The following is an 18,196-nucleotide window of genomic DNA, read 5'->3' on the forward strand; positions in this document are numbered from 1 at the left end:
AAGGAAGTGTTCAGGGCGTGTGCAGTTTCACTAGCTTGGATCATGTCGGGTTTTATTCCGGTCGTGATGTTAAGTGTGAGCTCAGAGCTCTGCTACTGACAGCTGAGGTTGAAATGGTTAGATCTCGACTTTTTGCTCCCCCAAGCCTGGAGTAGCGTCAGCTAAAAAAAAGTCGACATGAACGAAGAAACTACGGTTATGAGTGAAAAAAAAAAATACTGCAGCTTTTTCAAAATCTAGCTTCTTTTTTAAAAATTTTGAAACATTCTCAATATCCTTTTCATTCCATTAAACTAAACGTTCAGGATTGTTTACGGGTCCAGACTTTGCGTTTCTTACACTCTTCACTTAACACCGTACTTTTAGCTTTACTGGAGTTACTGTAGTTAATACGTTATGCTTTAAAATAAATAAAAGTATAAGACCGAGACGATGGCTCAGCGAGACAGCTGGTTAAAATGCTCACATCACATCTTTTTTTTTTTTCTTCTACTCAACAGGGTTCGTGTGCTCAGCTGTGCCGTGACTCTTCTGCAATTATGATGTAAAATTATTAACCAAAGGAGGAAAAAAAAAACTTAAAAGATTTGGGGCTGTATTTAGAGATAATTATCAGGCATTTACTCCGCAGACTGAACTCACTATTAAAGATTCTGAACTTGCATGGCATCGACTCTGTATTTGTGTCTCAATGAGCCATAGGAAATAAAACACAAATACTTTATGGGAGTCTGAATAGGCAAAATAAACACAATACAGGCACAAAAAAGATACATTTTAGTTTCAAAACACGCATGACTTACGGTGTATAACCAGACTAGAAGTATTGGCTAAGATTTATATATGCATTAATCCTATTTGCTTGTGCCTCTGTACTCTCAGCTGTGCACAGAAATAAATACTAGAGATGTGACTTGCAGGTAAACAGCTGATTTGATTACATTTTTCGCCACTGCAATTTTGATTTGATTCAATATTGATATATTATTAAATTATTACAAGCAGCTACAGTATATTTCTTACAGGTTTTTAAATGCTGTGTACGTTGCTGATTATTTAAATGTAATGTATACAAATAAGAATAACCTGTTTTTTGGAGCACAAGATTGTCTGTATACAAAAAAAAAAAGATTATTCTTATTTGTACAGTAAATGGTGGTATTGTACTGTACCTTTCCCTACCGCACATAAATGGGAAAAAAGAAGCGATATTTTTCGCAAAATGCGAGTATGAGTGTAAATTGATTTAGAAATAAAAGAAAACCAAGAAAAGATGATTCTAAGGTGATTGCAGACATTTTGTCTGGTTAAATACTAAAGAAGGGAGAAAGAGTAATGTATTGCGATTCTTTTGTTTGGTAATTCATGTATTATCGCCACACTAAATCCAATACTGTTTTTTTTTAAATACATTTTGAATTTATCCGTGTTCGCATTCGAAGCTGAAAAATGTTGCAGTTTGTTTAGAATCCTGCAGGTGGAGCTCTTTAAACTATTAACATGGCACAGCATCCTGTATGGTAGGAGCAAATTATCCACCAAGTTTGTTTAGAATCGTAGCCAAATAAAGAAAAAAAAAGACACTTTTCATGCATATTTGCACACATAAAGCCATTTTTCTTCATTTTTCTTATTTACACTAAATTTCTATATTTTTCTATATTGTACAGAATGTCTTTATTTGTACAGAATATATCTATTTTTATCCTAGGTAAATTTATTTTCTATTTTATTTCTTTTTTATTCATATTTATTTCTTATCTATAAGCTTTTATTTTTAAGGTCACAGACGGACGTATAAGCATTGCACTGCATATCGTACTGTGTATGACTCTACGTGCCAAATAAAAATTTAATTTGAATTAATAATATTGAATCTAGACTTTCATAAAATCGTTTTATTTACAAAATCGCAATATAAATCGAATCGTTACCTAAATATCGTGTTTATTTATCTGGTTTATCTATCTGCTGATGCCCTTGATTATTACACAGCACACACACAAAAAAAAAAAAAAAACATACACATGCAGTCACATTAGTGTTTAAATCGCACTGATCCGGTCAAGTAAGAGAAAAAAATACACGTGTGATGTGAGCCAGCTAGATGCTGATTTCCAAGAACACCGAAGTTATGTAGTGATGATGGAATTGCAATTCAAATTCTTTATATCTGAGTCAGTTTGGTGAGAATAACAAAAAGAGGGAAGGGTTTGGGAGGTCAATAAGTGAACCCACAGTAAAATCAGCGAAACAGCCCAGACTAACAGTTGCCTCTAGTTCCTCCAGTTTTGAATCTGCAGCTGTTAAAGGAATTCTCCTACACGGTTTCAACCAAAACTCATGGACATGTCATTAGAACTAACTAACTTTTTTTTTTTATGTTTACTCACCACTCACTTATAATAGAACAAATTCGAGCACTGCAGTAAATATTATAAATGCACAACTGGATACCGCGACTACAGCGTAGGACCATAAATAACCTGAATATATCTGTTTTGTGAAAAAAAAATTTAAGTGTGTTTTTTTAAAGAATGCTTCAAAAACAATTCTAGAGTGAAGGATCCTCATGAGTCCTCATGGTTTCATGGTTCCCAGGTGCCGTCAAATACATTAACGACAGCTCTGAGACGGTTCTACTGTACGTGAACCGGATTCCCTTTAAAGCACCGGTCCTGAAAGGTTTAGTGCTCTAACAAATGTGATTCAATTAGTCAGCTAATTAACAGCCCTTCCTGCGTGGAAGAGGCAGGAAAGACACGGAAACATGCAGAATTCTTCAGGACCAAGGATGGGAGCTGTATAGAAAAAAAAGAAAAAAGAAAAAGAGAGATAACATGTAGAACTTCTAATGTGTGTTAATTACATTAGAGAGAAGGTTGAAAGATGCTGGAGATTTCCTTTAGGTTAATTCTGCTAAATTTGCTATAATTCCCAAGCAGCCAATCCGCTTCCTGGAGGTCGACTTTCCGAGCGTAATGTATTTGAATAATCTCTGATTTCTCAGTACCTTCAGGAGGACATGATTAGCTGAATCAGCTGTATTCACACTACACCGTGTAGGAAAGTCGATCTCCAGGTCAAGCGTTGGTGCAATTACTATACAAGTACAACACCCTTCCTTCATCATTTTCCCTCCTTCTCTCCGTCTCACTGGCCGAGGAAGTCGATGCTGGCCTTGACGGTGCGGTTGGTAGCCACGTCAATGGCCATTGCTCGGATCTCGGTGTCGCCGAACTGCATGAGCGTCTGGATCTCGCGGCGCACCCCAGGCGCCGGACTCTCCGTGCCGCTGACGTCGAGACGCAGGGTGCCGCACTTTCGCACGCCCGCATCCGAGATGAAGCCTACGCGCTCCCGCTCTGAGCAGTACACGTGGATGACGATGACCTGCTGCGAGGGCTTGGCCGGCGTGTAGCTGCGCTTTACCGTCTCCCCCAGCGCCACCGACTGGTCGGCTGATATGAACGTGTCGAAGACATCGGTGCACCAGCGTGTGCCGTCGCGGACCAGCAGCTTCTCGGGCGGGTGCTTTCCCTCCACGAAGCGGTTGAGCACACCCACGCCGTAGGTGAGCGGCGAGCGGCGTACCTTGATCACGCTCGGGTCCAGGCCGAATAGCACGGCTCCCTTCAGGATGGTCAGACCCACGTCGTGCGGGATGATGATGCGGCTCTGGCCCTGCAACATGTCCTGCACCGCCTTCTGCAGGAGCGGCGACTCGGCGAAACCACCCACCAAGAACAGGAACTTGATGTCTGTTACTTCAGGCCTCTCAAACAGCTCCTCTGTGATGAAGATAAAAACAGGAATTTACAGTTTGTTTGTTTTTTTGTTGTTTTTTTTACAGCTAAAGCTAACATGGAATCCTTCTTGGATTTATTTCACCTGTCCCTAAAACAGATTAGGAACAAACAGACTTTAAATATGCATCATCGCATATGGATTACAAGTTAGAAAAATGCAATGCAGTGGTGCGTCTGTTTTAGTTTAGTTAAAGCCCAGTGAGAAGTAGAGTGACCCATATCTTGACCGACTTACTGAACTGGATGATCACACACAGCGAACACATGCATTACACAGTGTAAATAAAAATAGTGCATTCATCTGTTGTATGTGGTTGGAAACAAAAACCTTTATTTTGAATATTTTAACTCCAACTTGATCTATCCTCAGCAGAAACGTTCCTGAAAGTGGAGAAATTTGCTCAGTTTAATCTCTTTGTACGATAAGTCGATAAGCAAGTTGAGGCAAAAAAACAATCGACTCCATCTAGGATAAAGGAAAAAAGAAAAATCCTCTTGGGCATCTTATTAACATTTTTCCTAATAGAGAGGTTTAATAGAGAGGTTTCCAAAACCCTTACATGTCATTAAATAAATTGAATGCAATTTATTTAATTGAACATAAAGCTTTTTGAAGCAATGAAAAATGCATGCTCATGGAAACCTTTAGTAAAGACAGACTAGGAAAAGTCAGTGCCGGTCCCAAGCCCGGTTAGTAAAATGGGAGTGTTGCATCAGGAAGGGCATCCAGTGTAAAAACCTGTGCCAAGATGTGTGCGGATCAGATGGTCCGCTGTGGCGAGCCCATGAGGGGAGCAGACGGAAAAAAAAAGGATATTATTGAAATGATAATACTGCTAGTACAAAATCTGCTTTTCTTCAATGGGCCTGTGTGTCCCCTTCAAAGGGACTGTATCCTTTTAAATCTGATTAAAGGATCGAAATCTGAATCAAATAGTTAGTCAGTCGTCAGCTCTCTCAGGATGGATTTTCTAGCACCTACCCAAAGATTTCTACCCATCATCTTGCATTAAATAGTTTTTTCATAGCATAAAATTATAATGTTTGATATTGTGCACAATTAATCGCATAAAAATGATCACAAAATGATCACAGTTATTGACCTGTGCAATTATTTTGTTGGCAAAATGGTGTAATTTATTACAGGTAAAATATGCATAGTCAGGGATATGTGTAGGTGGAAATTTAAACAGTGTGAGAATTATTTTATATATAAAGGAGTTATTTCTACTCTCTTGCTCTCTTTCTCATAGATCTGATATTAACGTGTTAAATCTTTCCTGATGCAATCTTCCCGTCTCCTCCTGCATCTGCTCTTAAAGGTGTGAACGCTCCCACGCTCACCTTCCCATTCTCTCTCTCTCTCCCCCCCTCTGTCTCCTTGCCCCTCTCCCCCTAACTCGAGCCAACATCTTGTGATCTGTCTCTGGACGGACACCTCTCTATCTTCCTCTCCTTTGATTCTTCAGGATCTCACCAGGACATTTACAGTGGTTCATGTTCTTTGTAGTAACATATGTCTACGGCACAGGCGTTTGGTCAAACCCCATCTTTTGCTGTTAATAAACAGAGAGACTTTTCTGCCAGACAACATGTGTGTGTGTGTGTGTGTGTGTGTGTTTGACTGAGTCTCTCCTGGCGCCAGAACAGCTTACCGAAGCACAGCGGAAAGACCGAGCAACTCGCCTCTTCAACTACGCAACTTTAAAAACTTTACAAACAGTAATTTAAGATTTTTTTTTAGTTCTTAAAATATTTTTGCAAACATCCTCTTAATGATATGCAATTATTTGATCGCAAAATATATGCATAGTCGAGAATGTGTGTAGAGTTTGTCTATATCTTTTTTACTTAAATAAATCCTCTTAATGAATTCATCTGTCCTTCTTTTTTGTATTAGTGTAGAAAAATGTTTGCAAACAAACATTCTTATTGCATTTTTATTGCATTTAATAATTCAATTGCATTCGTAATAAGCGCCAAACTAATCTCAATGTGATTTCTTTTTAATCTAATCGTTCAGCCCTACTTTGGCCAGGGGTAGCTCAGTGGTTAAGGCATTGGACTACGGTTTGGAAGGTCCCAGGTTCAAACCCCACAACCACCAAGTTGCCACTGTTGGGCCCCTGAGCAAGGCCCTTAACCCTCAACTGCTCAGATGTATAATAAAATAAAAATGTAAGTCGCTCTGGATAAGAGCGTCTGCCAAATGCCTAAATGTACTCTAAATCTTTCTCATCAGTAGTGGATCTCTGAGTGCTGCCAAATAAATAAAATATATTCAGCTTTAGCGCAGTACTAGCCCAAGTACTATTTATAGATATTGATCTTGAAAGCTGTAATCCCTTAAAAGTAGTCACTGCACTATTGTTCACACTAAATGAGAAACCACTGGGCTTATAAAGGCAAGTAGTGACTTTTTTTATAAGAAGGAGTCTTTAGATGGAGACTTACTGAGGTGCTGGATGATGTGGTCGATGGTGGGCTTGAACAGAGCGTTCATGGCATCAGGGCTCATCCTCAACATGCCCTGAGACGACCACTTAACAAAGTCCACACTACACACACAGACAGAAATATTCACTTAACTGTAATTAATGTTACATAATTTGATTAATGAAAATTCTTGGATATGTAATAGAATGCTGGATCTGTGCACATCCTCAGTTATTAAGGCTGTATTAAGGTGTTATACCAAGATAGTGATCTGACTGCATGTTATTATTCCAGACGCTCACTGGATTTGCATGAAATTGTTCTGTTTCTGACTGTAATTAAGCTGCCTGTTTATTTCCTCTTTATATTAATAGTCAGATTTGCAGATAGAAGTCAATCAGACCGTTGAATTTAAATAACATGAATCTCACTAACCTTCAGATTGTATTTTTTTTATACAATATTACAAACTTTATATTTTCATTTTGGATATTTGCGCTGATTTCTTTTTTTTTTTTTTTCCTATTTAATGCTCCTTGAAGTCAGATTTTAAACCTTCATTATTCTTCTTTCCAAAGCCATTATCCCAAACCTCCTTCGTTAATGGTTTAAAACTAAAGGGCAGAAACCCATGCTGCGTTATCTTTAAACGCCTGAGCAGAGCTGCTTTAGACGCAGCGGGGCCTGACACAGCTGACCGCATCTATAATCATGGAGCATTTGACAAACTCATTTGCCACGCAGCCCACGAGTCAGCAAGAGAGGACAGCTGTGATCACACGCTTTGGACAAATTGTCTGCAATGAAGCAATTTTGGAAGTGTGGCTGGGAGTGGACACTTTATCTGAGACAGAAAACAAGGAATAAATTTCTCATTTAATCCCATTATCGTGATGAATTTTTTTTTTAGATGGTTTTCACAGCAGCGTTCCTTTAATGCACCGCTGAATGATGATTGCATCAAACAACTTAAAGTTAAAATGTTGCAGCTTGAGTTACTTATTTGTTCAGACACAATCCACGGATTTTAGACCATTTACGCAAATGATACAAGTGATGACATAATCGCAGAGACCCCGTGACTCCGCCCACTCACTTGCTCTTGCGCAGCGCGTGCTCCACGCTGTGGCCGCGGAACTTCTTGTAGTAGTCGATGAAAGAGAAAGGCAGGTTGATGTTGAGCGGGTTGGAGCGGTCGGGGGCTGCGGCTCTCTTGCGCGACTCGAACGCTATCATCAGGTCCACCCATGCAGCCGGTCTCTTTATCTTGAACTGATCGATGAAGTCCTGACCAAAGATCTTGTAGAGCAGCATCTCAAATTCGTAGTCCACGCCGATCGAACCGTATGGACCCCCTGCACCCAGAGACAGAGACAGAGACAGATCAATATTAACCGTCTTATAGGCACCGCTCGGTGAGGGCAATGCGTCTTTTCCATTTTTCCTTCACCAAATAGTGTATCCTTACTATTTGCTGTAAATCAGTCATGCAGTTTGCTTTAAAACTATTGGCACCCTCAGTACACATGGCTTTAAAAAATGTGGAAAAAAATGTCTGTTTGATTACACAGTTTATGTTTAATCTCATACTAAAAACACAAAAGAACTCTAACCTTTTCTGAAAAATTATTATTATTATAGATCTCAGATGATACAAAGAATTATTTGGACGGTTTATGATTTAAGAACAAATGATTTTATAAGAACACAAACCCACGAGCTCCGACCAAGTACTAAGTGCATAAATGAACATAATTCTGTTGGACATTTCTGTATAATAAATCCCTTTTTTTGCAAGCCAAAATCAATTAAATTAAAATAAAAAAGGCTTGAAATATTTAACTTTATGTGCAATAAGTCTAGAATATCTGAGAGTATCACTTCAAGTTAAGCTCTTATATATTCTAGATTTATTGCACATAAAGTTATCAATTTCTGTGCAATAAATCTAGAGATAAATAAAGAGATCATAAAGAAAATAAATAAATAAAAATAAGACCACGAAAAAAAGAAAGAACTTTCACAATATTAAAATATGAAATAAACAACAAGAACTAAACCAAAAACTTGCTAATAACCAATGAGATAAAAATGATCACCCATCAAGGTCACATAAGGACAGCTATGCATAAGGACCAGTTTTTAATAGTTGTTTTTAAGCCCCTAAATTATCCATTTAAATTGTGTTGTGCATTTGCGACTGCATTCCCTTTCTCCTTTGCACAGCATCCTGTTTGAGCTTGAATTCTTCAATAACACAATGTCTTTTGTTGTATACAAGTTAACAATTATTATTATTTTTTTATTGAACTACCGTTAACATTAATAAATTCAACCTTCTTATACCGCAGTCTACAGTAATATTTTTGTGACAGGTTTACTAAATAAACGTGACTCACCTGAGGCCTTATAGAGCTCCTTCAGGTGACCTTCAGGCATGCGGATCTGGTGCACCGTCAGGTCCACCGTCCCTCCTCCACAATCCACCACCACGTATCTGTCACCTGCGAACAGGAAACACAAGTCATAAGAGGTCGTTTGTGGTTATAAATGTCCAGCATAGGCCTGAAAGCACGCTAGATGTATCCAACAACAGTAAAATAAAGCATCGCGAAATCTGCTCCTATGACCAGTGTATAGTATTGTGTACATATTTGTCTAGTGTACTAAAGCACAGAATTTCCCATGTATCTTTAGATCATGCAAACCCGAGGCAAAAATGTATCATTTCAGCAGACAATTGTAATAAGTGATAAAGAAGATAAGCGCTAATTCTAAGAAAATTTAAACATTATAAATTGATGTTCAGCTAGGCCACGACCTTCTAAAATTAAAATATTGTCCTTTTAACCTTATCATTTGAATATTGGACTTGTGAAAATGAAATAAAGAAAGTTCAAATATTTAAAATGAGGATAAAAACGCTAATGTCAGAGTTCTCGGGGCAGTTCCCGAACCTGGTTCTCCTCATTTTAGGTGGTTAAAGTTAATTTTTAAAGTACATAGAGAAATAAATCATGATTTATTGGTGAATAAAGTGTCTGACTATCTGTGAATCCAACTGTCCATCCATTAACCTACTGTATCTTCCAGTCCATCTACCCATATCTACCACTTATCTTTAACTATCCATCCATTCACTAATGTGCCTGCGAGTGCCTTTAACAGACAGGTGGTGGGAAATATTTGATTTTCAAATGAAAAATACAAATCCTCCTCTTTACCAGGGACTTACATATTAAAACCATTTATTTGTGCCTTTTCTTTAGTTTCTTATCCTATGTGAAACTGTTTTATTCTGATGGGTGACTCCGCCCCCATCCACAGGGCAGGAGGGCACACCAGGATCAAAATCATACACTATGGCCTACATGTTCATCAGATCTCAACCCCTACTGGAGATTCTGGAGTGATACTTTTGCTTTCTCCACCACCGTCATATGAATATACCCGAGAGGATTTTTTTTTTTTTTGATGAATGGTATTGCTCTCTCCAGTACATTTTCAGAAACTCATACCGAAGCTGTTCTTGAGGCTTGTGCTGCTCTAGCACCATATTAACTCTAATATATTGAGGTTTTTTTTTTCATTTAATCTGTATGTCTGTTCAAATCTATATCATCCTGCCCAAACGGTCTATCACTCCCTCTATCTGTCTGACCTTCCATCCATCCACCCACTATACTTAGTGGACCTGTACTTAGTGGTCATTTTATTAGGAGCATCTGGTCATTCATTAAATCGTACAATCAAGAAATCATCTGGCAGGAGCACAAAATGAAATAACATCATGCAGATACAGGTCAAGAGCGTATGCAAATGTTCACATCAAACATCGAAAGGAGAGAAAATGTGTGATCTTGGTGACTTTGACCATGACATGGGTGTTGGTGCCAGATGGGCTGGTTTTAATGAATTTCTGAATCTAGGGATCTTCTAGCTTTTTTTTTTTTTTTACACGCAGCAGTCTATATGCTTTACCAAAAAAAAAAAAAAAATGGTAATAAATAAATAAATTAATTAATAAATGCATGGCATGATTGTAAGAGAAGACTGAAGAGAATGGGCAGACGTGTCCAAGCTGACAGGACGGCTATAGTAACTTAAATAACCACATTTTACAACTGTGGTAAGCAGAAAAGCATGTCCGAATGTGCAGTACTCGAAGTCTTGAAGCAGATTTGGCAATAACAGCATGCTGTAGGACTGTGTTAGGTTCCACTCCTGTCATCCAAGAACAGGAATCCGAGGCCACGACGGGTACGGGGTCACCGAAAATGGACAGTTGAAGATTGGGAAATTATTGACCGAATTATTATCTGTCTTTGTCCAATCTGGTCCGAAATGTTCAATTCTGTTGCATAAAATCATGCATGATATGAGTCACATGAGACCTCAGAATTGGGGAGAAAATATCATCTTAAATGTGACTTCAAACACTGCTGCCACATGGTAATGCGATGGTATGATGAGTTTCCAGATGTTCCTAATAAAGTGAGTGAGTGAGTGCATCTATCTGGGTTTATTCTGCAAGAGACTGGCATTAGGGAAAAACATTGTGACAGCAAGAGCGGGATTCAAATGAACATGAATGAAGAAAAAAGAGAGAAAAATCTAACAGAGAGAGAGAGAGAGAGAGAGAGAGAGAGAGAGAGAGAGACACTCTACCTTCACTGAGTTCGGACCAGAGCTCTCCTACGACATTTTCCACCAGAAAGGTGCGACTCTGCCGGTTGCGGCGCACGTGTTCCTTGGCTGGTTGTTGACATTGAGAGAGAGAGAGAGAGAGAGAGAGACAGAGAGGGAGAGAGGGAGTGTGTGTGAGGATGTGGTAGAAAAAAGTGCTTATGAAGCTGTTTATGTTGGTGTAACATTAGAGCAGCAAGACAACAGGATGGTGGCAGAGAAACAGGAGAAGCATCATCTGATCTACTGGAATGACTGTCCTGTAAACGTTCATTAGTGTCGAATCTTGTATATTCAGAATCGTACAGATTTCTTGTACAGGCAGCAAAAGTCACAAGGATTCCAAGTATAAAAATGGGTCATCTGTACCAAGCAAGCATGTCAAATAAACTGGGACCAGTACGAGTATCGGTGCGTATAGAAAGTGCCGTGAGCTGGAATTTCCGATCAGTTTAACACTCAGGGCTGCAAATGGAAATCTTACACAGGCTTTTCCATGAGCTCAGTAAGGAAACGGAAAGTGGATGACTTGATCACATGACACTACCTTTTCCACAGTTACACGTTTATATACAGTAAAGCGGAGCGACATGCTGCTCTTAAACCCGACACATCATAATAACACAGGAAAAAAACATAAGGCTGTCTGTAACTGTCCTGAGAGAGGAAGTGTAAACTGTAGGAAAAGCAAGGACTGATATTCCCGGTAACACAGTGTATATCTTTTCCTTCCTCGTCATGACGAGTCAATCAGGGGCAAAAGTACAGTACAGTAGTTCTGAGAATTAATTCTAGGATAAATATTTAATGTCGGGTACGACCCATGCATTCATTTACAATATCGCTCATAATGTTCAGATATGCAGCAGCTCTTTTTATTTAGTCTTTGAAATGGTAAAGTTTGGATTATGAGGACGAGGAAACCAGAAACTACAGTTATTGATTTTTTTTTTTTTTTTTTTTTATAAAATGTGCAGAGCATGGAGTCCTCCTGGACTAGCGTGAAGAAGGACAGTCATAGACAGCACTAAAATATTTGAGAAAATCCGAAACTAAGCTCCTAACCATGACGCGTACAAAATGTTAGCGATATAGTGAATAATTAACTGTTTATTTAGCAAAAACAAATGAACTAGTACGTATTTTAAAACGGCCAATTCTTTATGCTTGAAGGGGCTTTTGTCAGGATTTATACTGTTACAGCTACACTTTGTACCTTACTGTAAATGTAAATGTTGTTTAACCCGTTACTAAAGCCAATAATCGTGTTAGCTGCTTCTTAACTATACAATTCAAGTGAAACTGGGACTTTTTTCATAAGAGTGGGCCAAAATTCCTCCAAGGGTGTTCCAACTGGTTATTAGGTTTGGGGGCAATTACTTTTTCACATAGGGAGAGGGAAGCACATTTGGACAGATTTTTGACCTTAACCAATGAAATCATCATCTAAAAACGGCATTGTGTATTTATTCGAGTTATCCTTGTGTAATATTAAAATGTGTTTGATGATTTCAATTATTTAAGTGTGACAAATATGCAAAACAAAAAAAAGAAGGGGGGGGGGGGGTTACTTTATCACAGCACTGTATTCCGCTGCTACACTAATGCACTTATCACTTCAAGGTAGAAAGTTTTATCAGTACACCAGAGCCATGATCGGACTGCCTGCTTTACGTCTGAAACGCCGGCCTCCCAGGAACTCCATTAATGGCCCAAACATGTGGAAATGACCTGGAGTGAGGTCAGGACTGGACGGGGGATGTGGTGATAACTTCCAGCCGTGTTCCTGTAATGTGCAAGTGGTGTTGGTGAATGATTGTGTGTACAGTTCACACGGACAGATGCGTCTCTTCTGCACGACTGGTAATTCTGTAGTTGTGCAGGTCTAGGCTGTAAGTCACTTCTTAACAGTTAATGTAATAAAGCTTATGATTGTTTCCAGAGTCTTTCAATCACTGCTCTCTGTCCCTATATCCAGTCTAAATAATTACACTCTGAATAAGGAAGAAATTTCAGACTAATCTTATTTTGCTTTTTAATGAATAATCATTTCATTTTAATTTCTAACATTCTTAATAGATAACATGGCATTTTGCACTGATTTATCATTTTTCTATATTCCTGATTCATTACCCTTGCTATTGTGTGTGATTTATTATATTGTTCTGCACCGGCCACTCCTTGTGCACTTTATGTCAATAGAGTAGCTGTTCTGTAAACCTTATCAGTTTAGTTATTTGTGGTTCGCAACACCTCCACGCTCTCAAGTCAACCTCATGACACATCTCTACCAGGAACATGCCGTGTCCAGTGAACGCTGTCCGATCTTACCACCAAGGATGCATATCATCATATTTCGCGGATGCAAAAATCCCAGTCAACACTAACGAGATTCAGCAGCACTACACTGGATGTATTCTGAATAAATACTGTTATAGAGAAAAGAAAATCATTTCAATCAATGCCGTCTGGAAATCCGCACTTTTAGAAATGCACTTCAGGGGCTGAAGGCTCTCTCGACACAGACTGCCAGTGATTTGCTTCATCTGAGCCGTGTGTGTGTGTATGATTTTGAGCAGCATTGTGACATAAAGGAAGGAATCAACACTACATGAATATTTAACCTTCTTCACATCTCCCCTTTCTCCTTCCATTCTCTACATTAATACACTATTTTTGTTGAGTTTTTTTCTGCTCCGCTGCATCTGTAAAGTACATGTGATCACCAACAATGCATGCTTTTACACATTTCCTTGTTCAGAAATCTCTTTTCCTAACTCACTTATAACAGTTTAAAAGTCTAAGGGCAGTCTAATTTTAAAAAGTTGAACAGTGAATTACGCAAATCTCATTTGTTGCTTGAGCTCTGAATCTGTATAAATAATCTTCCATAGACAGAATTACGTTTTTTCAGATGGAAGAAGCTTTGGTTATTTTTCTTATTTTACACTGTTACACTCTATTACACATGTTATAGTACAGTGGCTTGCAAAAGTATTCATACCCCTTGAACCTTTACACATTCTGTCATGTTAAAACCACAAATTCAGTTTTTTACTGGGATTTTGTGATGGATCAACACAAAGTGGCGCATACAGTAATGGTGAACTGGAAAGAAAATAAAAGAAAAATTGTTTTAATTTTTTTTTTTTTTTACAAATGAAAATCTGAAAAGTCTGGTTTGCATTTGTATTCAGACCCCTTTACTCTGATTTATCACTTCCCTTTCACTTCACAATTATCTATCATTTTGTGTTGCTCCATCACATACAGTACAATCCCAATAAAATACATTTACTTTGGAGTTATAACGTAACAAAATGTGGGTATGAATGCTGTATATACTGGAAGGCACTGTATATTTACGGTACTGTGCAAAAATCCCAAGCCACTGCTCATTTCTTCACTTTAAATGAAATTAAATCACGTAGATTAAATTAAAGAAATGAGAAAAAATGTTTTTTTCGTTTTTTTTTTAAGAAGAAAAGTGCCCAAAAATACAGTCTGTTCCAACCACTCAGCATTCGGCATCAGCAGAAACTAATCATTATCTTATCATCTGTACCTGCCTCAAGTTAGATGATTTCCTTAATGCTTAAATAATTCATAGGTCACTGTGTGGCTTAACAAAAAAAAAAACATCGTTCCTCTCTGGTTCAGGGACTGGAGGGAAAATGAGAGACAAAAAAAAGTGAAGCTTTCCAGTGAAGCTTTACTCGGAGCATCGCTGTGTCTCAGTCGGCTCGCCCACTGTACATCTTATCAAAATTCATAGTAATTTCTATCTGATGCTGATATTAAGAACACTCCTACTCATGTCATACTGCTTAAATGTGTTGCAAATATTTCGAAGAAAAACTACACACGCTCTTAGTGATCTGTCGAGAGAACTGTGAGGGGTTTAAAAAAAAATAAGTCATCTGAACAGTAGAACATACACATTACATAATGTCACAACTTTTTAATTCATTTTATACCCAAAGATAAAAGGATAAATATTAACAATGTAACTTCTAAACTAAATAAATCAAATCTAAATCTGTTTTTAATTTTAAAATGTAAATAAAATATCATTCATTCCTAAATGACACAGGATATAGGATTTCCCCATCAACCCTCGCTCTTTTTTCCTTCTCTCTTTCTCCCTCTCTGTCCTGAGGTTTAGGGTGAATGTACGTAACGCACGGCTCCACGATCGATGAGCTCATCTCTCTACCGGGTGACACAACGTCTCTCTGAGGCAGTAAAAAACCCCTGGAGCTGCTGATATAATCAGGTTTCAGACATCAGACCTGACACCGGCATCTGCAGGGCAAACTGATTTACAAACCGTGTTTAAAACCGAGAAAGAAATGATGTCGTCCTTCACCATGCTGTATATTGTACATCCATCACCAGTACGTGTCATCAGGAGGGGGAGATCACGGTGTCACCAGGGTAATACATCAGCAGTAATGATTAATTGTTTAAAAACTTTATTTGTTAATCTTTCACATGGTTTAGTTTACTCTGAATACGAACATCAGAATGTCTGTTTCTACGTGTGTTTGGTTTAACAAACCTCTTGCATATACTTGCTTTTAAGCTTTATTAAGTAATGGACTCACGAACGCCCCAACTCACAAAAAAGGAACTGAAATTTTGCCAGAAATTTGACTCAACACACGACGCATTTTCGGCAAGAAAAGCAAATGAACCAGGCCAAACCAAACGCCAGCTAAGTCGCGCGGAAGTCCTGGAGCCGTAAAAAGCTTGTTTGCGTCAATAAAAAGTCAATCCGAAGCCGGTTTCCATATTTTTAGGTTGTTTCATTTTTTTTTTTGCCTTTTGTGCAAGATTAAAGACAGAGCACCACAGGTTAAAGACCTGTTAGGTTTTTAAAGCAGCCGGTGCCGGAGAAGAATCATTAATCAAGGTTAAGTGAAGTATGATGTCTATTTATTTTATATTTTATTTTATTTACATGTTTTTTCTAATTGTTTCGATTGTTTTTATATGCAAAAATATTGATTATAGTGTTAAAAATTAGTAATATTAATGATATTTTTGCATGGCTGGAACGGATTATTTACATGCATTTACATTTATATGAGCATTTAAAGTGCTCGCTCTATCATCCGGAGATCGCGGGTTCGATTCCCGGGTGATGCTGTAACCTCTCGCAGCCGGAGGTCTAGAGAGAGCTGATTGGCCGAGCTCTCTCAGAGGGGAGGGATGAGAGGTACTTAGTGCTCCCACATTAATCACGGCAGTCAATCAGGGGCGCCTGTGAGCTCACGCACGCGGAAGGAGCGGATAGTGCTATCCTCTGAGTGTGTAACGCCGCCCCCAACGGTGCATTTCGAAAAGATGAGGTTGGCTGGGGTCACGCGATTCAGAGGGAACAAGGATAGTCTTCGGCCCTCCCGACTGAGTGGTAGTAGTAGCCTAAATGTGGGAGCCCCCTAGTGACGGGGAGGAAGTGGAAACATATAAATTAAGGAAAAAATAGAAGAAAAAAAAAAAAGGAAAAAAAAAAGGCTAAGGTACCACTTTTATTAAGTTTCTGGACTTATATCCAAGAGAAAGAAATAACTAAAATAAATAAATAAATAAATAAATAAATAAAAAAAACTGTGGTGAATTGTACAAAAAATTTTAAATAACCCAGCATCCAACTTTTAAAAATGTCTAAAACTCAACAGTTCTGTAAGCTAAACGAGAATTTTCTAGCAAAATAATTACTTAACAAATGTGCTTTTAAACATAAAATATGATTCTAAAACTTTATTTTAAGAGCAATACTGTACAATTCATCTTTTGCTTTTGTCTGTCGATAAATGATGCTATATATAAAATGTTCTTACTATTAATCTAAAATGTAACTAGGTGCACATGTGACTTACTGACATCCTTAAACATCCTCTCAGGGTTTATTTAACACAGGTGTGTAAAGCAGGAGGTACAGACCTTGTCCCATACTGGCCCCGACGTTCTCGGGAGGGTTGTAGCCGTTGATGGACGTCTTATCGCCGAGGTCGACCATCTGATGTAGGCGGAGCTTGCGGCAGTAGATGGAGGCGGCCTCGGGTTCCAGTGAGATGATGAGCTGTTCGGGGTTGTCTCGTGAAGCCAGACCCGCCTGTACACACCCACAAGAACACACGCAGGAATAATTATATTATTATTTGCCCTTTATTTCATTGGTGTGAGCGGGTTTTCTGCGCTGTCTATGTGGGATTTAAATCAGTGTGATCTGGCAACCCAAATCACTTGTGGGGAATTTTCTAGTCGGCCCTCCATAAGTTCTTCCACCATAATGTTCCACTTCATGCTGCTAACTTTCCCTCCACTAATCCACTGCTTTTCCCCCCACACACATTCACACACACACACACACACACACACTGTATGGAGCAGCTACAGTGCTCTTCATTATAGACAGGCAGAGTGCGAGAGCTTTACACCAGAGTGCAGTTCTCACTTTCCATCCCTCTCTCTCTCTCCCGTTCGTTCTTTATCTCCTTCTCACTGCAACACCCTCCCCTTCCTCTGTGCAAGCATCTAGGACACGGCCACGCCTTACACTCCTCTACACACGGCATGATCTTATGTTTTGTCCTTCCATACGTCCCTTTATCCATCTGTCCATTCGGTAATTCACCCAATCTGTCTTTGCTTCCTTCTTTTTTTAATCTGTGGGACGATTTCTCAGTGAGTCAGTGAGGCTCTGTGTGTGTGTGTGTGTGTGTGTGTGTGTGTGTGTTTTCTTTATTAATATGGCACAAAAGAGATTTTAGCACCCCTCCCTCATCCTTTTGTCTTTCACAATGATACTTTTCTCTTTTCTTCCCCACCACTCATCCTTCCTCTTTTGTTCTCTCATTCAGTCCAGCATACCCTCCCATCTTTTCCCTCTCATCCATACCTCTCTCTCTCTCTCTCATGCACTCACCTGCTAATCATCCCTTTATTTTTCTTCCTTTATTTACTCTTTTTTGTCCATACCTGCTTAGTATTCCCTTTCCTCTAACTCTGTCTCCTACCCCACCCCGCCATACACACATAGCAGCGCAGCCCGACAGTGTGTGCATGTGTGTGTGTGTGTGTGTGCATGTGGAGGAGGGATGTTTCCTGTCTAAGAGAGTGTCCCAAAAGGGTGAGATCACTGTCTATTAAACTCCTTATCCCGCTCATCTCGTCTTACGTCTTTCTTTCCCTCTCTATTTTATTATTATTATTTTTTCCTTTGGATCACTCCATATCTCTCTCTCTCTCTCTCTCTC

The 18,196-nt window shown here is 38.9% G+C and overlaps 1 protein-coding gene across 4 annotated transcripts in view; it reads right to left on the bottom strand.

Annotated features, from left to right (window-relative positions):
* Positions 1 to 1,646: 1,646 nt before the first annotated feature.
* Positions 1,647 to 18,196, bottom strand: part of hspa12a (heat shock protein 12A) — a 50,714-nt gene continuing 34,164 nt past the window's right edge. For 3 of the 4 annotated variants that reach the window (XM_053509704.1, XM_053509703.1, XM_053509705.1), the window contains exons 7-12: positions 16,881 to 17,052; positions 10,914 to 11,000; positions 8,645 to 8,749; positions 7,342 to 7,600; positions 6,264 to 6,367; positions 1,647 to 3,791 (exon numbers count right to left, since the gene is read on the bottom strand). In XM_053509704.1, the coding sequence (XP_053365679.1) occupies positions 3,154 to 3,791; positions 6,264 to 6,367; positions 7,342 to 7,600; positions 8,645 to 8,749; positions 10,914 to 11,000; positions 16,881 to 17,052 (1,365 nt within the window). In that variant the 3' untranslated portion in view covers positions 1,647 to 3,153. The remainder of the gene's footprint in view (positions 3,792 to 6,263; positions 6,368 to 7,341; positions 7,601 to 8,644; positions 8,750 to 10,913; positions 11,001 to 16,880; positions 17,053 to 18,196) is intronic. The other variant, XM_053509706.1, reaches the window with a different exon arrangement.

Source organism: Clarias gariepinus, chromosome 13 (genome assembly GCF_024256425.1).
Source record: "Clarias gariepinus isolate MV-2021 ecotype Netherlands chromosome 13, CGAR_prim_01v2, whole genome shotgun sequence".
NCBI classification, from domain to species: Eukaryota; Metazoa; Chordata; class Actinopteri; order Siluriformes; family Clariidae; genus Clarias; species Clarias gariepinus.